Source organism: Lithobates pipiens, unplaced genomic scaffold, assembly GCF_037356315.1.
Source record: "Lithobates pipiens isolate NorthernLeopardFrog02 unplaced genomic scaffold, aLitPip1_a1.2 Scaffold_23, whole genome shotgun sequence".
NCBI classification, from domain to species: domain Eukaryota; kingdom Metazoa; phylum Chordata; class Amphibia; order Anura; family Ranidae; genus Lithobates; species Lithobates pipiens.
In genome coordinates this window covers 8,088,167-8,110,116 of record NW_027507785.1, presented here as the reverse complement: position 1 = coordinate 8,110,116, position 21,950 = coordinate 8,088,167, and the positions used below count along the sequence as shown (strand labels likewise).

General features: G+C 45.3%; 1 protein-coding gene across 3 annotated transcripts in view; it reads right to left on the bottom strand.

Moving 5' to 3' along the window:
- Positions 1–21,950, bottom strand: part of PDE2A (phosphodiesterase 2A) — a 910,752-nt gene that overhangs the window by 138,819 nt on the left and 749,983 nt on the right. For all 3 annotated transcript variants that reach the window (XM_077451150.1, XM_077451151.1, XM_077451152.1), the window contains one exon: positions 10,229–10,303. In XM_077451150.1, coding sequence (XP_077307276.1) covers positions 10,229–10,303 — 75 coding nt within the window. The remainder of the gene's footprint in view (positions 1–10,228; positions 10,304–21,950) is intronic.

Genomic DNA, 21,950 nt, shown 5'->3' with positions numbered 1-21,950 from the left:
CATACGCTAGTGGATTTTCAGACAATTGCAGGAAAATTCTCAGTATCTTCAATGATTTGTCGAATATTGTTTGAAACGACTTGATTTGACCCCGCTAATGATTAGAAAATTGAAGGAATCTTCTTAAACCAAAGAAAAAATTGGAACGAAATTCTACTATGTGTAAGGGCAGCTTGGTAGTGCAGGTAAGGTAAGTATAAAAGGTCCGGGGGGTGGCAACCTTTTCACTTTGACCCACATGGGAAGGAGACAGGTTTTCATCCTTATTTTATAGTAGAGTAGCTGTAGGAAATCACGGTTACAATGGGGCCAGAAAGGGACCTCTTGGTGACAATTTTCCACCACGGGCAGGCTTACCCAACAGACACCGGACACTGGAGTATTGCACTCTGATTGGTATAGGCATCAACTGTCCTAGATTTTTCCAGGACAGTCCCGCAACTTAGACCTCAGTCCTCGTGATGCTTTGTCCCGGGATGTCACCATAGCTGGCACCATAGCTCCCAACTATGCCTGATTTCGAGGGACTGTTCCTGACTTGGAGCAACGTCCCTCTGTCCCTCATTCCTCCTCATTTGTCCCTCATTTTGGCCTGATCTATATAGTTGTATATTGTGACAGACCTAGCCGGGACACAGGCTTTTTGAGAGGACTGAATGCGAGCCTCTCGCCGACTGATTATGGGCCCTGGATTTTAAGGGGCACAGGGTGAATGAGAGCCCCACTATAATCTGGGCTAGTCATATTCAATGCTGTATATATGTATATATATAATGTGTGTTGTCTCATGCTGTTGGGACACACACTGTCAGATGCTAATGTTATGAACTCCAGCCACCTGTCTGTTGTCTTGTATAATGTAAATGAGTCTAGTCTGGCTTGTAAGAGTATTCCACGCGTTGTTGTTTGTGCTACTTAACCCTTTGTTGATGTTTATGGTAATGTGTATTGAATTTTTAGTGAGTTAGGAGCCGAAAAGTCTTATCTCTCAGTCAACTAGTCTGAGTGTTGATTTAGATAATTAGCTCAGGTTAATTCTGTTTCTGGCTACAGTTGTATTGTTAGAATAAATGATCAGGAGGGGGGGACCTCCCCTTCTACTGTACTATAAATACTTGTCATTTTGGTTCTAATAAATCAGTCCATGTTAGCACTAAGCAAGTGTCGTCTTGTTTTGTGCTTGTGAGTGGTTGGAATATCTGATATCTATATTCAGGCTGGGAGGAAGTGCTATATGATGAAAGCACTCAATCGGAGTGTAGGGACGTCACATATATAAAATGCACTTTTTATCTATCAAAAAGTGTTTTCCGGCGCTAAACCTGCTAAATCTGATTTCTAAATTGCTGCATTTGTAAATTTCAAAAGCCAATGTAAAGGATTAATATAATTACAATTGAAGTGGTAAAACAGCACTTTTGGGTTTAACCAATCTTGTTTTTGTTGTACAATTCTCCTTTAAGGGGTGGCAAGGGGTGTGTCCTATGCCTGCATACTTTTGCTGATAGGTGTCACTCATTCCCATCTCAAAACGTTGGGAGGTATGTGTGTATAATGGATGTGATTAAGGGAATCATGAAACGTCTATTCCAATACATGCTTTATATACCTAACATATATATATACAGGGCTTGACAAATTTGCTTGGAATCTAGGAGCCAGCTTAAAAAGTTAGGAGCCAGGTCGGTAACGGCGATCCGGACCGGTCCCTGGCCTGACATGGAGACGAGTGAGGGGAAGATAACGCCACAGCCCCCCCCCCCCCCCTTTTTTTTTTTTCCTTAATTAAAATAATTTTTTTTTTTTTTACTTTTTACTTTTTACAAAAAAAAAATTATATATATATATATAAATTAAATTAATAATATATATATATAATATAATGAGAAGCCATTTACCAGCCACCACACTCACCGTTGGGCAAAAGGCGCCAGATGACGCCCGCAATCACTTCCTTCTCTTCACTTTGGGAAGGAAATGGGCGGGCAGTGAAAAACAGGCAAGGGAGCTTCACTCCATTAGGAATTAGCATTATTGGAATAGGGTGTAATTTCTACATCCACCACAAGATGGCGCCAGACTACCGAAAGATTTTAGAAGGCCGCAAAGCCGCGGCCTCAATTACTGGCCGTCGCGGCCCGATGCAATTGCGCGGCGGAGTTCGGGGTCCAAATGGAGACGGGATACCCCAGCAGCGTTGCCCCAGTCGCCAGGACACGAATTCTAGGCGCAAATGTGACCAGGCGCCCGGGGTTTGTCGAGCCCTGTATATATATATATATATATATATATATATCAGCTTCTACGCTTAATAGACCTTAAAAATCATATTTAGATATCCCTCCCTTGCTGCTGTCGAACTGAAGAGTTAACAGAAGGACAGTTAACAGAAGAATCGCACCTCTTTGAAGGATACACTCAAAGTTAACACCATTTCAGAAGAAGCAAGAACGCCGCTGCAAGAACAAAGCTACTTCCTCAAAAGAGCACCGAGCTAAAACCAATGTTTTATCACCATATGTGTTTTTATATTTGTGGTTTGTATGCGCCAGTCTTGTTGACATATCTCTTAATCTTTAATGGAATTGTATAAAAATCTTGAGAAGCGGAAATATTAAAGCGGTTGTATAGTCTTTTTTTTTTTTTACTTTTACCTACAGGTAAGCCTATAATAAGTACGGTTTAGGAGATATTCCCCTCACAATGAGCCGCTGACTGCAGCGGCGCATGCGCACAGGGGATTCTCGGCTGGAAGACCGGCAGACGCCGGACCCTGCCGGAAAGAAATCTCCTGCGCGCATGCGCGAGAGTGACGATATCGCGGCTCCGGACACTTACAGCGCCGGAGCCGCGATACCAAGAAGACACGTTGAGGGAAGATGTCAGTTCCCTTAGGGTGTATCGGGTGAGATGTCGGGGGGCTTCGTTCTAAGGTAAGTATTTCATAATGAGCTAGTATGCGGTGCATACAAGCTCATTATGCCTTTTCCCTTGCAGGTCTGAAAAGAAAAAAAAAACATGTCAGCGGGTGTACTACCGCTTTAAACAGAAAGTATTTTACTCTGAACTGGTGTCAGAGTATTACTTCACAGCGTGATTGTTTTTTATTCAATCTGATCAGGGGTAGATATAATAATATCAGACTTTTGTTCTCATCCAAAACAGGTGTCACCCCTATTTGAGTTGTTGCGCAGGTACTGTAACTCAATAAGGCATTCATTATGGTAATGGTCTCTAATTAGAGGTGAAGTTTGGGTGGGTGATTACAGTAAGTAGGCAGGGGTCTAGGTCAGGGTCGTCTTTAATATTGATTGGACCCTGGGCAAAAAATGTCTTGCCCCCCCCCCATGCAATTTCACTCTCCAACTGCTCTGAGACATACAATAAATAGCAGCTAGACTTAAAATCAATTTACTGTATCAGATCAGCAGCGATTGGTTGCCAGTTGTTACAGCATATCATTACTGCTTAATGACTGATTGCTAGAGGTTACAGCACACATTACGGCTCACTGATTAGTTGCTAGAGGTTACAGCAAATGATTTCTGCTTGTTACTTGGTTGCTAGAGATTACTGTACAGTAATACTGCTCACTGATTGGTTGCTAGAGGTTACAGCGCATCATCTCCTCTCTGCAGGGGAGCATGATACACATAGGAATGCCGCCTTTATTTACATATCAATGCCGCCGGCCACAGCTATTTACTTAGTAATGCCGCTGCTATTTACATATGAATGCCGGTTATTTATGTGTAAACACAGGGTCTGCAGGTGAGCCACCTGTACACATCAATAGGGGAGAGCTGGGCAGCATTAGTACCAGCACTTCACACTGAGATTTCGGGACACATCACAGGACTAAAACTTAAAAGGACAAGGGAATTTAAACTGGGATAGTGGGCAAGTATGAGGCAGCTGCTTTGGGCCCCACAATAATGACAGGGCCCAGGGCAGCTGCCCCTTTTGCCCTGCCTTAAAGACGGCCCTGGTCTAGGTGGCCTACCCACTGGGTGGGCCTGAGGTAGTCTATGGGTGGGGATAACTGTGATGTGAAATGACTTGTCAATGTGTATCCGTGTTTACTTACTGTAAACTTTTAATGCAAATGTGCAAATGAGCAATAGTACTATGTCTACCATAGTCATTCACATAGTAGGGACTGGCTTCCACTGTCTGCAGACCCCTACAACCACCGGGCCAGGGTTGTGGTCAAGAGGCCCTTGTCCTCATCCACATGGGGGTGAAGTGCTTTGCCAGGGGGGGAAGGGGCGGAAGTACCATATAGAGGGCATATCATCTGTTTCCAAAACCCTTAATTTAGGGGCTGGGTGCTCATGGCATGTAAACCAAGCTGGCAGGGAAACGTCATTTACATTTGCAATTTAAATAGATTTTTTTTGCAAATGTCACTGTTGCTGTAGCAGGTTGTATCAGGCCTAAAATAATTTTTTAAACACGTGCGCAAAAAAAAAAAAAAAATGCAAAAAAAGGGTTTGTCAGCAAAAGGGTTAAATCTGCTGAAAATAGCAGCACTCCCTTAAACCGATGCTCATAAACAGCCTGAAAAATGCGTTCCTGTAAAAGGCTGTGATGGGAAATGGCGTATTATGAATTCAGCATTTATAAGATTATCTCAGCCAATTAACCTTCTCCATGTTTAATACAAAGCTGATAAAAAAAAACACAACGCATTCCTCCGCCGATAACAATTATTTTCGCTGATCCATGGCTGGCCTGCGGCGTGCAAATAGTCAGCCGTGCGAGCGGCAGGGGGTCGCATTGTACTGACCCGCTTGCCTCAGATCTGGGGCATCAAAGGACACATTCTGGCTGCCGGAGCGGTAACATGCCGGCGATCTTTTAATTACTTACTTTGTGTCGCCCTGCAGCAGAATGTTAAAGGTGTAAAAAGAGCGATATATTGGGAGTGTGTCCGGGATTTATTGGGTGTATGTCCGGGATTTATTGGGACTGGGTCCAGGATTTATTGGGCGTATGTCCGTGATTTATTGGGACTGGGGCTGGGATTTATTGGGCGTATGTCCGGGATTTATTGAGACTGGGTCCAGGATATATTGGGAGTATGTCCGGGATTTATCGGGATTATGTCGGGATTTATTGGGACTGGGTCCGGGATTTATTGGGACTGGGTTGGGTATTTATTGGGAGTATGTCCGGGATTTATTGGGAGTATGTCTGGGATTTATTGGGACTGGGTCCGGGATTTATTGGGACTATGTCCGGGATTTATTGGGACTATGTCTGGGATTTATTGGGAGTGTGTCCAGGATTTATTTGGAGTGTATCCAGGATTTATTGGGACTGTGTCTGGGATTTATTAGCAGCATGTTTGGGATTTATTGGAAGTGTGTTCGGGATCTATTAGAAGTCTGTTCGGGATTTATTGGGAGTGTGTCTGGGATTTATTGGGACTGGGTTTGGGATTTATTGGGAGTATGTCCGGGATTTATTGGGACTGGAATGGGGATTTATTGGGACCATGACCAGGGTTTATTGGCAGTGTGTCCAGGCTTTATTTGGAGTGTATCCAGGATTTATTGGGACTGTGTCCGGGATATATTAGCAGCGTGTTTGGGATTTATTGGAAGTGTGTTCGGGATCTATTAGGAGTCTGTTCAGGATTTATTGGGAGTGTGTCTGGGATTTATTGGGATTGGGTTTGGGATTTATTGGGAGTATGTCCAGGATTTATTGGAAGTATGTCCGGGATTTATTGGGACTGTGTGTGGGATTTATTAGGACTGTGTCCGGGATTTATTAGCAGTGTGTTCGGGGATTTATTGGGAGTATGTCCGGGATTTATTGGGACTGTCTCCAGGATTTATTAGGTGTATGTTCGGGATTTATTGGGACTGTGTGCGGGATTCATTGGGAGTGTGTCCGGCACTTATTGGGAGTGTGTCCAGGATTTATTGGGAGTGTGTCCGGCACTTATTGGGAGTGTGTCCAGGATTTATTGGGAGTATCTCTGGGATTTATTGGGAGTATCTCCGGGATTTATTGGGACTGTCTCCGGGATTTTTTGGGAGTATGTCCGGGATTTATTGGGACTATGACCGGGATTTAGTGGGAGTATGTCCGGCATTTATTGGGGCTGGGTTCGGGATTTATTATGAGTATATCTGGGATTTATTGAAACTGTGCCCGGGATTTATTGGGACTGTGTGCGGGATTTATTGGGACTGTGTGCGGGATTTATTAGCAGTGTGTTCGGAATTGTGTCCGGGATTTATTAGCAGTTTGTTCGGGGATTTATTGGGAGTGTGTCCAGGATTTATTGGGAGTATGTCCGGGATTTATTGGGACTGTCTCCGGGATTTATTGGGAGTATCTCCGGGATTTATTGGGAGTATGTCCGGGATTTATTGGGACTATGTCCCGGATTTAATGGGAGTATGTCCTGCATTTATTGGGGCTGGGTTTGGGATTTATTATGAGTATATCTGGGATTTATTGAAACTGTGCCCGTGATTTATTGGGACTGTGTGCGGGATTTATTGGGACTGTGTCCGGGATTTATTAGCAGTGTGTTCGGGGATTTATTGGGAGTGTGTCTGAGATTTATTGGGAGTATGTCTGGGATTTATTGGGACTGTCTCCGGGATTTATTGGGAGTATGTCCGGGATTTATTGGGACTATGTCCGGGATTTAGTGGGAGTATGTCCGGGATTTATTGGGACTATGTCCGGGATTTAGTGGGAGTATGTCCGGCATTTATTGGGGCTGGGTTTCGGGATTTATTATGAGTATATCTGGGATTTATTGAAACTGTGCCCGGGATTTATTGAGACTGTGTGCAGGATTTATTGGAAGACTGTCCGGCACTTATTGGGAGTGTGTCCAGGATTTATTGGGAGTATGTCCGGGACTTATTGGGACTGTCTCTGGGATTTATTGGGAGAGTGTTCAGGATTTAATGGGAGTGTATTCTGGATTTATTGGGAGTGTGTCTGGGATCTATTTGCAGTGTGTGTTTAATTGAGGGGCAGTTTACACAAGAGTGGCACAGACACGTGCAAGGTTACATGCGTTAGTGCAATGCGGTGCTGTTCATTTTAAAAAGCCCCCAGAGACAGCTTGATGATTGGCCCTAATTTATTCTGCAGCAGGACAACGGACCCCAAACATACAGCCAATGAAGTTAAGAACTATCTTCAGTGCAAAGGAGAACAAGGAGTCTTGGAATTGATGGTTTGGCCCCCACAGATCCCTGATCTCAGCATCATGGAGTCTGCGGTGACATAAAGAGATAGAAGGATTTGAGGCAGCCGACATCCACAGAAGATCTGAGATTAGTTCTCCAAGATGCCCCCCCAAAATCCATACCAGACCCATATCTGAGCATGCAGCCCGGCAGGCCAGGAAACAGTGGGGAACAAGGGAGTGCACCCTCGAACCATACCAGGCCACATGCCCTCAACATGGCCCCCCACCTCAAAGCACCTTGTCCATATGTTGATGGGGACAAGGGCCCCATCCCCACAACCCTGGGGTGTGTTTGTGGGAGTCTGCGGGCGGCCCCCCCATGTGAATGAGTATGGGGTACATAGTACACCTACCCATTCCCCAAAAAAGTGTAAAAAGTGAGTAAAGACACAACACGGGTTTGACAAGTCCTTTATTAAAAAATAAAAAAAACAGTGGTCCCCCCGATATAAATCCATCGTCAATCACGCAGGCCGCCGCACCCGAAAAAGGAAAAAAAGCTCCGCCCATGAGGACGGCTGACTGCTGAACGCCTCCTCTGCCATTTGACAGTTCTTATATAGGTAAGGGCCGGGACACCTGCCGACGTCACCTGGTGGCACCACCCCCTCATGATGTCACGGATTGGGGCATGCTGGGTCTGTGACATCACAAGGGGGCGGTGCCACCATGTGACCCAGCCCTTACTTATATAAGAACTGTCAAACTGCGGAGGGGGCATTCGGCGGTCCGCCGTCCTCATGAGTGGAGCTTTTATTTCTTTTTATTTTTCGGGTTCTGACGGTAGCGTGATTGATGATGGATTTACATTAAATTTTTTAATAAAGGAATTGTCAAAAACTGTCTCTGTGTTTTTTATTACTTTTTGAACTTTTTTGGTGAATGGGTAGGGGTACTATGTACAGTACTCAATACTCATTCACATGAAGGGGGGGGGGGCAGGATCTGTGGGCCTTCTTAAAGGTGGCTTCCAGATTCTGAAAAGCCCCCTGCCCATGGACCCCCACAACCAGGACTCTGGGGATGAGGCCCTTGTCCCCATCAACATGGGGACAAAGTCCCTTAAAGTAGGGGGGTGGGGAGCCCCCCCTGCCCCAAAGCACCCCCACCATGTTGAGGGCATGTGGCTGGCATGCTCAGGAGGGGGGGGCGCTCACCCATAACCCCCCTTTCCTGACCTGCCAGGCTGCATGCCTGGGTAAGGGTCTGGTATGGATTTTGGGGGGGACCCCACAACATTTTTTTTTTTTTATTTTGCCATGGGGTTCCCCTTAAAATCCATACCAGACCCAAAGGGTTTTTAACATTTATTGCCGGCAATGGTATTGTATTGCCGGCAATTGAAATGTCATTTCATTTTTTTTTTTTTTTTTAGAAATGTGAGGAAATGGGGGAAACTGTCCCAACTGTCCTGGATACTTTTGAGACAGTCCCGCAACTTGGACCTCAGTCCTGGCGATGCTGTGCTGTGTCCCGGGGCTGTGTCTCAAGATTACAATGCCCCCCCTTATTTGAGTTGCTGCGCATGCACTGTAACTCACTAAGACAAGGGCTTCTTCCCCACAACCCTGGTCAGGGGTGCGGAAGGCGCCGCGATTGACAATGGATCTACAGCGGGGGATATTATTTTAGATTTTTCTAATAAAGGACTTGTCAAAAACTCGTGTTGTGTCTTTACTCACTGTTTACGCTTTTTTTTTTGGTGAATGAGTAGGGGTACCATGTACTGTGTACCCCTACTCATTCACATGGGGAAGGGAGCCGGGATCTGGGGGCCTCCTTGTTAAAGGGGGCTTCCAGATTCTAAAAAAGTCCCCAGCCTGCAGACTCCCACAGCCAACGCCCAGGGTTGCGGGGAAGAGGCCCTTGTCCCCAATAACAAGGGGACAAGGCGATTTGGGGTGGGGGGCAGAGCCCCAAAGCACCTCCCCATGTTGAAGACATTTGGCCTGGTATGGTTCAGTTGGGGGAGGGGCACTCAATCCTCCCCCCCCCCTTTCCTGGCCTGCCAGGCTGCATACTTGGATAAGGGTCTGGTATGGATTTTGGGGGGACCCCACATCGTTTTTTAATAAAATGTTAGTGTGGTGTTCATTCCCCTTAATATTCATACCAGACTCGAAGGGCCTGGTATGGATTGGGGGGGGGGGCCCACCTTGTTTTTTTTTCTTCATTTTTTTTATTGCCAGCATTCTTTTATTTAAATTTCAGCTGTCAGTGGGGAAGCCCGGAATAACTCTTGGATTAGCTCCCCCCCAGCCCCCCCCCCTTAAATACTTACCCGAGTCCTCTTTCAATCGAGCACAGTTCCCACTTGAAGCAGTGCTGCTCTCTCTTTCTGTATTCATAGGACACAGAGACAGCAGTGGGAGCTATTGGCTCCCGCTGCCATCAATCAAATCCCATGAGGAGGGAGCAGGGGGTGGGGCTAACCTGCACTGTTCGTGTCTAAGGAGGTTGCGCCCATAGCATACAGCTTGCATTCAGAGAAGAGGAATGCGCAATGCATGCACGGGTGCCATTATTCTTAATGGCTTCCCAAATGCCTATGTCTGATTCTGCCGCGATTTCCATGCTGCAACCGGGCAAATACACAAAATTTGCACTGAACTTGTCACCTAAAAAGGAGCAGGAGCTTCTTTTGGGTGACAAACACGCATAGGGCAGCCCACTGAAGTGAATGGGCTTCCCTATATGCCACATGTTTTGCAGTATGCAGCAACGCATGCGAATGCATCATCATGTGTTTTTGGTACATCCAATTATTTTTGCATCGTTTTAATGATTTGTCGCCCCTTTTTTGTTCAATGAGCTGCCTTAAAACATGGCATAACGTGCATTAATACATGAGCATGGGCGCATTCGAAAATGTAAATGCCCCCCCCCCCCCCCCCCCCAATGTTCAACCAAAAAACATTTGTTTTTTTTTTCCTGTAAATTCCTGTAAATTGCATGAATACACAGAGAAGCCCGTGGACTTAGATCCAGTGGCACCCTTACCTGGCAGAACAGCTGGTGACTCTCTTCGGACACAAGGAGGAGGCAGGAGCAAGGAGACTGGGTCTGCTGTTCCAGCTGTAAGAGAAGAGAAGAAGATCGAGGTCAGACATGACCATGCAGAGCAGAGAGGTACAAACAAGATATATGTACACCCCAACAATCAACTAATCCTATTTCCTCCATTTTTGGGCTGTGTTCATTATACAAATGATGGGGCCCAGGCTGTGTTCCTTATACAACTGATGGGGCCCAGGCTGTGTTCCTTATACAACTGATGGGGCCCAGGCTGTGTTCATAATGCAAGTTATGGGGCTCTGGGCTGTGTTCATCATAACAATAATGAGGGCCCAGGCTTTGTTCATTATATACATAATGGGGCCCTGGGCTGTGTTCATCATAACAATAATGAGGGCCCAGGCTTTGTTCATTATATACATAATGGGGCCCTGGGCTGTGTTCCTCATATAAATGATGGGGCCCTGGGCTGTGTTCATCATACAAATGATGGGGCACCCAGGCTGTGTTCGTAATGCAAATTATGGGGCCCTGGGCTGTGTTCATCATAACAATAATGAGGGCCCAGGCTTTGTTCATTATATACATAATGGGGCCCTGGGCTGTGTTCCTCATATAAATGATGGGGCCCTGGGCTGTGTTCATCATACAAATGATGGGGCACCGGACTGTGTTCATTTTACAAATGATGGGGCCCTGGGCTGTGTTCATCAGACAATCAATGGTGCCTGGGCTGTGCTCACAATGTAAATGTCGGGGCCTCCAACCTGCGTTCATCATACAAATGACTGGGGCCCTGGGCTGCGTTCATCATACAAATGATGGGGCCCCAGGCTACGTTCATTAAACAAATGATAGGGCCCATGGCTGCATTCATCATAGGAATGATGGGGGGTCCCAGGCTTTGCTCATCATACAAGTAATGGGCCCCTGGGCTGTGTTCCTCAAATAAATGATGTGGCCCTGGGCTGTGTTCCTCATATACATGATGGGGCCCTGGGCTGTGTTCCTCATATAAATGATGGGGCACCGGGCTGTGTTCATCATACAAATGATGGGGCCCCAGGCTATGTTCATTGAATAAATGATAGGGCCCATGGCCGCGTTCATCATAGGAATGAGGTGGGTCCCAGGCTTTGCTCATCATACAAGTGATGGGCCCCTGGGCTGTGTTCATCATACAAATGATGGGGCCCCAGGCTATGTTCATTAAATAAATGATAGGGCTCATGGCTGCATTCATCATAGGAATGAGGTGGGTCCCAGGCTTTGCTCATCATACAAGTGATGGGCTCCTGGGCTGTGTTCCTCATATAAATGATGGGGCACCGGGCTGTGTTCCTCATACAAATGACTGAGGCCCTGGGCTGCATTCATCATACTAATGATGGGGCCCCAGGTTATGTTCATTAAACAAATGATAGGTCCCATGGCTGCATTCATCATAGGAATGAGGGGGGGTCCCAGGCTTTGCTCATCATAATGTCTATGTAGAAGATAAAGGGGCACACTTGCTAATGATGGCAGTTTCTAAAGCAGGTTCGCTGCACACACGTTTGCTACTTTACTCGGTAAAGCTCTGGCCAGTGAATGTGGTGGCTGGAGGTCTCCATATCAATGCAAGTGTGTTTTTCAAAGTTTCAAAATGACAAAAGTAGAAAACCAACTTTTTCCAACAATTTAAGCCAATCAGGGAGCCCCTCTTACAATCCACAGTAGGCTACAGAATGTTTATGGAGATGACGTCATTGACAAGAGCAATTTGTTGTCATTGATGACTCTTGTCAATAATGTAACTGTAACCTCCATAAACATTCTGTAGCCTTCTGAGGATGTCAGACAGCTTGCACCCTCTCGTTGGTCAAGAACTCAATGGCAGCATATTGTTTCTGCTTGGAATGAATTATTTGCAGACAAAGGCAAAGACTAAGAAGAAGAAAGGAGATAAAGAAGAAGAGAAAAGAAAGAAGAAGAAAAAAGAAAGAAGAAGCAAGAAAGAAAGATGAAGGAAAAAGGAAGATAGAAGAAGAAAGAAGAGGAAAGAAAAAAAAAAAGAAGGCATGAGAGAAGAAAGAAGAAGGAGTTGAAAGAAGAAGACAGAAGAAGAAGGAAGAAGAAAGAAGACAGATGAAGAAAAAAGAAAAAGAAGAAAAAAGAAGACAGAAGAAGAAGAAAGAAGGAGACGGAAGACGAATGAAGAAGAAAGAAGGCAGATGAAGAAGATAGAAGTAAAAGAATGAAGGAGAAATAAGAAGAAGAAGAAAGAAGATGAAGGAAGTAGGAAGAAAGAAGAACTACAGAGGAAGGGTTACTCTATTGACAAGTGAAGTTTGCACAATCTATGTAAATTAATAAAAACAAAAGTTATGCCCACTTTTGCTTTACTTTCGGTACATTCCTTATATTTTCTAGCTGCCAATCGTGTCATTAATTCTGATGATGTATGAAGAGCAAGTAAAGAGTAGCCTTCTGTGGATGTCAGACAGCTTGCACCCTCTCCTTTGTCAAGAACTCAATAGAAAGATGAAGGAAAAAGGAAGATAAAAGAAGAAGGAAGAAGAAAGAAGAAGAAGGAAGAAGAAATAAGACAGATGAAGAAGAAAGAAGACAGAAGACGAATGAAGAAGAAAGAAGACAGAAGATAGAAGAAAAAGAAAGAAGGAAAAAGAGAAGAAGAAGAAGAAGAAGAAGAAGAAGAAGAAGAAGAAGAAGAAGAAGAAGAAGAAGAAGAAGAAGAAGACAGAAGAAGAAGAAGACAGAAGAAGAAGACAGAAGACACATGAAGAAGAAGAAAGAACACAGAAGAAGCAAAAAGAAGAAGACAGAAGACGCTTGAAGAAGAAGAAAGAAGACAGAAGAAGATAGAAGAAAGAGAAAGAAAGAAAAAGAAGAAGAAAGAAGATGAAGAAATAAAAATAAATAAGACAAAAAAGAAGAAGAAAGAAGATGAAGAAATAAAAATAAATAAGACAAAAAAGAAGAAGAAAGAAGATGAAGAAAGATGAAGAAGGAAGTATGAAGAAAGAAGAACTCCAGAGGAAGGGTTACTCTACTGACAGTGAAGGTTGCACGATATATATGTAAATTAATAACAAAGTTATGCCCACTTTTGCTTTACTTTCAGTTCTCCTATTTTCTAGCTGCCAATCATGACATGAATTCTGGGGATGTAGGAGGAGTCAGTACAGACGCAGTGTTACTTTTCAGGATCTAATACGAGGACAATAAGTATATTCATTGGACCGGCTCCAGAGTCCCCCACCAAGAAATCTTCATAACATTATTTCAATAATCCATTATTCAGCTTTCTCTTCTCCGATAATTTACTGGCGAATGGGCTCTGTGTTACGGATAATATTGCTGAGCTGCAGCAATGAATGTTCATTATGTAATAGATCAGTCAACGTAAAATAAAACTGTCTTTTCTGGATGATTCATCCACTTGCCACCCGTCCAGCCAAGACAGTAAAATCTGTTTGATGACAGCCGCAGGGAGACGAGAAAACTCGCAGACCAGGACAGAGGTAATGCGTTTTCTATGATTGGTTATATTTTTCCTTTTTCTAAAATATTTGTGATCATTATTTACCATCCTTGCCCTCCTCCTATGCCCCAAACTCTACATTGAAGCCCCGGTAGGGGGCAAAAAGCGTGGAGGAGGACAGGCGGCTCTACCATCAATTGTCTCTACTCCAATAAAGTTTTTCCATGTTTTCATTTGGTGTCAAAAGGAGGCGATGAGCCCAAAGTGACTTGGATCATAGGACTGACTTGTATTTTATATATTTATTAGACCATTAGGATGCCTTTAAAGCTGAGAAATAATACCAAAGCTGCAGGTGGCCCCCTTCGAGCCGTCCATTGTCCGTCTTTGTAAAAGTGGGGCTTTACGAACCGAGGAATGCTGAGGGAGTGGGAAGACGGAGAGCACTAACCAGAATAATAGCTTCTGTCTCGGGAGAGCTGGAGGAAGAGGAGGCGGCGGTACCCACCTGTGGCGGACAACAGCAATAAAGCGCCAGCATTGTTAGCGGCCCTGCTGGAGAATGCTCCACCGCTGGGACAGAGTCTTTGTCTCGTATTGTATGAGATTCTCCAAAGGACAGAGCCAAGTTTCCCGACGTTGAATTACTCTGCCGTAAGAGCTGGAATCAACCTCACATCTACATCCCAACCGCTCCAGACAACAAAGACATAGACTATGCTTCTGTTTTATTAGATAAGCATATGAATGAGATCTGCTCAGCGTAAAGTTTAAAAAAAAAAATGTTTTATCAATTAATATACCAAGCTTTTGTTCATAGTGTTTTATAACTGTAGTTCCCTCTTAGAGTAGTGTAAGCTATTAGGTAAATGTAATTATTTATTTAGCTCCTGGAGCTGAGGTTGATCGTTTAGGCCTACACGATGTTTCACAGGCTGCTGGTATGATTACTTCCCACTGTATTATATAGGATTATAGTGGGAGTAAGCAGCCTGAATATTTGTGGAACACCAGCTAATCCCTGGGGAGGCGTGCACAGAAGGTGGTGGAAGAGCTCATAAATAGTCTTGGGCCCAAGGCAGAGGAGAGAGTTCTTGGGTCCAGCCCTGCTGGATGAGACCCCAGTGCAAGGGTTTTGGGGCAGAGTTCCACATAGAAGACATTGAGGGTTTCAGCAGAGGCTTCAGCTTGGGTGGCTATTCATACAAAATGTAGTTCTGGAGTTATTTTTGGTCTAGAGACTGGAGGAGGAAGTTGGAGAGAAAGTGTCCAGCTGTCCTATGGTGGCGTGAGATCATATCTCCCTCACTGGAATGCGCACAGCGGATCGTGGAAGGAGGCAACTGATGATCTTGCGGCCGAGTAATTGACCCTGGTGCTGGAAGTTAGGGACTGTATGCAGCCTTACTCTGGCCCATTATGCCGCGTACACACGATCGAATTGTCTGGCGTACTTAGTCTGACATACAATCCGGCGGATAGTCTGGCGGACTTTCTACCGAACGGACTTGGCCACACACGGACACACAGAAAGTCCGACGTTCGCTTGCGCGATGACGTACAGCACGTACGACGGGACTAGAAAAAGGAAGTTCAATAGCCAGTAGCCAATAGCTTCCTTTTTCGTACTTGCTTCTGAGCATGCGTCATTCTTAGTCCGCCGTACTAGCATACTGACGAACGTATTGTCCGCTGAAACCCAAGTCCGACGGGAAGATTGGAGTGCAAAAATACTTTCTTAGTCCGCCGGACTTCACGCTGGAAAAGTCCGTTGAAGCCCACACACGATCGAATTGTCCGCTGAAATGCGTTTCGGCGGACTAAGTACGCCGGACAATCTGATCGTGTGTACGCGGCATTACTCTGGCAAGACTGATAACAGGAAAAAAAACCCTGAGAATCAATCTCCCCTTCCCTGAGGAACCTACATTGGCTAACCGTAAAGAATCGGATCACATTCAAGAACCTCTGCCTCACGCACAAATGCGTGCATAAAGACGCTCCTCAATACCTAATTGAGAAAATAAATCATTACACACCAAACCGCAGTCTTCGATCATCTAACAAAAACCTCCTCCTCGTTCCCAAAGCCCGGTACAAATCGAAGTGGGATCGGAGATTTGCTGTCCAAGGACCTCGGCTATGGAACGCACTACCAACCAACATCCGCCTGGAAGAAAACCACCAGGCCTTTAGAAAAAAACTCAAGACCTTCCTCTTCAAGTTGATGGACAACTAAGCTCTTCACAGTGCCTTGAGGCTATTCAGTTTGCGTTGTGCGCTATACAAATATTTCATTCATTCATTCCATTGGGAAAAGTCCCAGTCTCCTGCCAGTACTGGCAACCTAGAGAAGAGTCTTCAAAGTGTTCAGTTATGGGATATCCCATGCTCTCTCACTCCCTATATGTTCCAATAAAAACGCAAAAAAAAAAAAAAAACACCCCTAGACTGTTTCTCTAAGCCAGTGAATGAGTGGAGAAAATGCTATGTGCCTTGCTGTGTGTGTCATGAATGGAGGAATAAGGCCAAGTTCACCAGCGACTCTTTCGGGAAGTGCGCTACATAATTGTAACTATACAGTATTTATACTGTCATGGTTATGCAGTGATCTTCCTGTTTGCTTACCTCCCCTCATGTGTTCAGACTAAGAGGCCAGCCACTTCCACCTGGTGGTTTTTATAACCTCTCCTCTAAGCTTGGCTCCACCCCAGGCCCTATCAAGGAACCTTACATTAACCTGTGCACTGCAAGCCAGTGGTGCTGATCAACCATTGTGTATTCCTTTGTGTGTTTAGCTTCCTGTTACCTGCCGTGTGCTCTTCTGTTTTTCCTTTACCAACTTTGGCGTGTCCTTGACTATCCCTGTTTGCCTGTGATCCTGACCTTTTGGCGTGTCCCTGACTATTCCCGTCTGCTTGTGGCCCCGACCTTGGCTTTGTCCCTCACCATCCCTGTCCTCCTGTTGCCTACTGTGGGTGTGAGCTGGGGGACCCCGGGGGTCGTGACCTGGAGCCAGTTGCAGCCAAGTCCATCTTCACCACTAGAGGCTCTGGTGAACACCTGCTGGCTCTTAGACTCCGCGCCCCAGGGAATCTTACGCTCTAACCCCGGTGGGACCTGTCTCCCGTCCGCAGCAGTCAGCCGTAGGGTCCACAACCTTGCGGTGCACTCCTGATCCCTACGGTGTGCATCTGTCACCTCGCCTCAAGGTGACCTGACATATACTGTACATGGGGCCTCCAAATTTCTTCATCACATACACAAACTTCCTGCTTTGCAGTACTCCACAAAGGTTGTGCTTTACAGCTCAAGTCTGAGTCGGCCGACCCACTGAAAACAAGGTACTCCGTGTGTAGTCTCAACTCAGTTGATGTTAGGAGAAAGAAAGCGTCATTACCCTGAACCAATGAGAGCTCCATCTAGTTGTTAATCCACAGACGTTGGGGTAATGTGAGATGACTCTCTCCCCTCTACAACTACACCCGACTCTGCGTCAGCACCTGGCTTTTAATAAGTAGGCGTATAGGGCAGCATCCCCGAGTTTGTAAATTGTTGGTGTTCAACCCAGAGGGGCCTTAATAAAATAAGAGGGACGCTCTCCTATGAGAAATACTAAGGCTACATTTTCTGTAGACAAAGAAGTGCAGGTCCAGATTTGAATGTAGTTTAACTCTTTAATCATTAAGTTGATTGGATATGGGAATATCACAAAACTTGATGGTTGGGCTCCAACAGCTTCTCAGACTTGAAGTCATTGGGTGGGTCACATCATCCAAAAGATTATTCTGGTGGACATAGCCCCACAAAACTAGAGCGCCATCTAGTTGTTGATCTACAGACATTGGGGTCATGTGAGCTGGCACTCGCCTGCTAAAATTACACCCAACACATAGCAGTACCTGACCTTCAATAAGTGGGAGTTTAGGGCAGCATCTCGGAGTTTGTGAGTTGTTGGTGCTCCACCAAGAGAAGCCTTAAGAAGATAAGAACCACTCTCTCCTAGAGACACTACCAAAGGTACATAACAGATACACTTTCTGTAGATGAAGAAGTGCAGGTCCAGATTTGAATGTAATCATGAACTTGACAGGAGAGAGGGTAGGGGAATATCCCAAAACTCAATGGTTGGGCGCCAACAGCTTCTCAGACTAGACTTCACTGGGTGGGACACATCCAGAAGCTTCTTCTGGTGGACAAAAACTGAAGATCCTATTATTTCCCTCCAGTGATGACACTGTCCCACAAAACTGAAGGTTCTATTGTTTCTCTGCTCCAGTGATGACATTGCCCCATAAAACTAGAGGTCTGTTTCTCTGCTCCACTGAAGACATTGCCCCAAGAAACTGGTAGCTCTATTGTTTTGCTGCTCCATTAATGGCATTGCCCCATAAGTGTTTTTGTGCTCCAGTGATGACATTGCCCCAACAAAACTAGAGGTTCTAGTGTATCTGCACTTCAACGATGATATTGCCTCATGCAACTGGAGTTTCTAGTGTTTTTCTAGCCCAGTGATGACATACTTGGAAGTTCTAGTGTATCCCCACTCTAGTGATGACTCTAAGTATAATGTTAGGGCATGACCTTCAAACACAAAGTCTGCATACAGAGGATTCTAGTGTATCTGTACTTCAGTGATAATATACTGCCCCACAGAACTGGAGGTTCTAGTGCTTCTCCACCAAAGTGATGGCAGTTCCCCATAAAACTGGAGGTTCTAGTGTTTCTCTAGCCCAATGATTACATAGTCCCCCATAACTGGAGGTTCTATTATTCTTCTGCTCCAGTGATGGCATTGCCCCATAAAACTGGAGGTTCTAGTGTTTCTCTAGCCCAATGATTACATAGTCCCCCATAACTGGAGGTTCTATTATTCTTCTGCTCCAGTGACGGCATTGCCCCATAAAACTGGAGGTTCTAGTGTTTCTCTGCTCCAGTGATGACATTGCTTCCACAAAACTGGAGGTTCTAGTGTTTCTCTAGCCCAATGATTGCATAATCCCCCATAACTGGAGGTTCTATTATTCTCCTGCTCCAGTGACGGCATTGCCCCATAAAACTGGAGGTTCTAGTGTTTCTCTGCTCCAGTGATGGCATTGCCCCATAAAACTGGAGGTTCTAGTGTTTCTCTAGCCCAATGATTACATAGTCCCCCATAACGGGAGGTTCTATTATTGTTCTGCTCCAGTGACGGCATTGCCCCATAAAACTGGAGGTTCTAGTGTTTCTCTGCTCCAGTGATGGCATTGCCCCATAAAACTGGAGGTTCTAGTGTTTCTCTAGCCCAATGATTACATAGTCCCCCATAACTGGAGGTTCTATTATTCTTCTGCTCCAGTGACGGCATTGCCCCATAAAACTGGAGGTTCTAGTGTTTCTCTGCTCCAGTGATGGCATTGCCCCATAAAACTGGAGGTTCTAGTGTTTCTCTGCTCCAGTGATGGCATTGCCCCATAAAACTGGAGGTTCTAGTGTTTCTCTAGCCCAATGATTTCATAGTCCCCCATAACGGGAGGTTCTATTATTGTTCTGCTCCAGTGATGGCATTGCCCCATAAAACTGGAGGTTCTAGTGTTTCTCTGCTCCAGTGATGACATTGCTTCCACAAAACTGGAGGTTCTAGTGTTTCTCTAGCCCAATGATTGCATAATCCCCCATAACTGGAGGTTCTATTATTCTCCTGCTCCAGTGACGGCATTGCCCCATAAAACTGGAGGTTCTAGTGTTTCTCTGCTCCAGTGATGGCATTGCCCCATAAAACTGGAGGTTCTAGTGTTTCTCTAGCCCAATGATTACATAGTCCCCCATAACGGGAGGTTCTATTATTGTTCTGCTCCAGTGACGGCATTGCCCCATAAAACTGGAGGTTCTAGTGTTTCTCTGCTCCAGTGATGGCATTGCCCCATAAAACTGGAGGTTCTAGTGTTTCTCTAGCCCAATGATTACATAGTCCCCCATAACTGGAGGTTCTATTATTCTTCTGCTCCAGTGACGGCATTGCCCCATAAAACTGGAGGTTCTAGTGTTTCTCTGCTCCAGTGATGGCATTGCCCCATAAAACTGGAGGTTCTAGTGTTTCTCTGCTCCAGTGATGGCATTGCCCCATAAAACTGGAGGTTCTAGTGTTTCTCTAGCCCAATGATTACATAGTCCCCCATAACTGGAGGTTCTATTATTCTTCTGTTCCAGTGACGGTATTGCCCCATAAAACTGGAGGTTCTAGTGTTTCTCTGCTCCGGTGATGACATTGCCTCCACAAAACTGGAGGTTCTAGTGTACCTCCACTCCAGTGAGGATATTGCCCCACACAACTGGAGGTTCAAGTTCGTCTCCAATTCAGTGATGACATTGCTCCATACAACTGGACTTTCTAGCGTTTACCTAGCCCAGTGATGACATAGTCCAACATAACTGGAGGTTCTAGTGTATCTCCACTTCAGTGATGACTGTAGTATGTTAGGCCATGGCCTTAAAACACAAAGCCTGCATACAGAGGGACTACACCTTCTAGGCCCAATCTCCAATTCCAGAGCCTAAAACCAGGAACACAGCCTTCACACAGGGGAAGCACCCCTGAGCCCTCTCTTGGAAGAGGAGGGCTACAAAAAGGATCCTTTCAGCACGGGTTTCAGCTGTTCCGTTAAAGCCCGGTCTAGCCCCATTTGTTACAAGGCAGGCAAGACTTCCTGCACTACACCCCTTACACAAGACTCTGAAGCCTACCTCACAGAGCAACTGGCAGGTAAATGTGCATACCGGAAACCCAGAACAACAATAGAGAAACCTGGGTTGGGCTTAGAAACTGTCAGGGCTGGACTCAGCCCTCCCTTCTCAGAGCTCAGGCTGCTCAGCTGTCGGCTAATTGCCTATACTCATCATTCCACAGTGACTCACCTGATGACCATATCCAGCTCATCAGTCAGCCTGCTGGCTATTTAAGCTGCTTGGATCAGGTCTCCTGTGCCTTCGCCTTGGTCAACATATCCAGATACTCTCTGCTGTGTTTTCCTGTTAAAGACTTTTGCCTGGCCGACTTCCCTTCTGATTCCTGATCCTGTTTGCTGCCTCTGACTACGCTGATCTCTGGATTCCTGTTTTACTGGCTACCTGCTCTGGTTACCGCTATGTTTTGACTACGTTTGCGCTGTTTGTACCTTTTAACCATTTTATTAAAAAGTATGATTTTTCTTTTTACTGCACTTCTGTCTCAGTCTGATTCATGGTTCCTTACAGAAACACACATCCCTACCTATAGAAGAGCCAACATGTGGAACATCTGACTGCTATGGCTCATTGACGTGGGTGAGTAAATGTCAGCATGAGCTATTGAGCTTTATACACAGCAGGTGTTCTTTCAGGAAGATGAGGTAAGGAGAGCCTGCAACACTGAACCCTTATTTAATGCTCTCTCCGGCAGTAAATCCTTTCTACTACTAGATTTCCTCTCAATCTTATGGTAGAGCCTACACCTTCCCTTTAAGAAATCCAAAGAGGCCCGTTTTTTTTTTTTTTTTTTCAGTTTTCACCCCGAGCTTCTAAAAACGATTAGAGCGCAATGTGGATTTTATTGCCAGAACAATAAAAGGAACATTTGAGGGTTTGACGGACTACAAAAGAAGGGGTGGGGGGGGGGGGACTTGAAATCGTCTATAGCGGGGCCAGTTATCAGCCAAGCTTCCGTGGAAAGGAAGAAAAGGTTAGCAGGCAAACAATAAGCAATTTCAGGTGAATAGCTGCAAATCACGCTAATGGATGCCATCCTGCCTCGGCGGGAGACAAGAGCTTTTTAATCCCCCATTATTAATTCTGCATTATGTAAGGAGGAACACAAAAGAACAGACATTTTGTCCCCCCTCCCCCTCCCTCCCCCCATCTGTTTGATTGACGGGGCTCAGAGCTGCGGGTTTTGCGTTTGCTACGCGCTCTCAGACGCTGCTCTGCACACCAGACATCCTCAGATCTTCGCTTTCTGCCAACAACAAGAACGTGCCGTACGTAAACATTATATATTATGACGTCCCTTTGGTATAAACTTGTATTTCTTTTTTCTTTTTTTTTTTTTACTCCGGAAAATAAAATTGATCTCCGCAAAAAAGAGCAAAATCTTGATCGTCAATCAGGTTGATAAGTGGCTTAACCACTTGCCTACAGGGGCAATTTTTACATTTTTTTACACACATGTTAAAATATGATTTTTAGGGCTGTTACTGATCAAAAATGTTG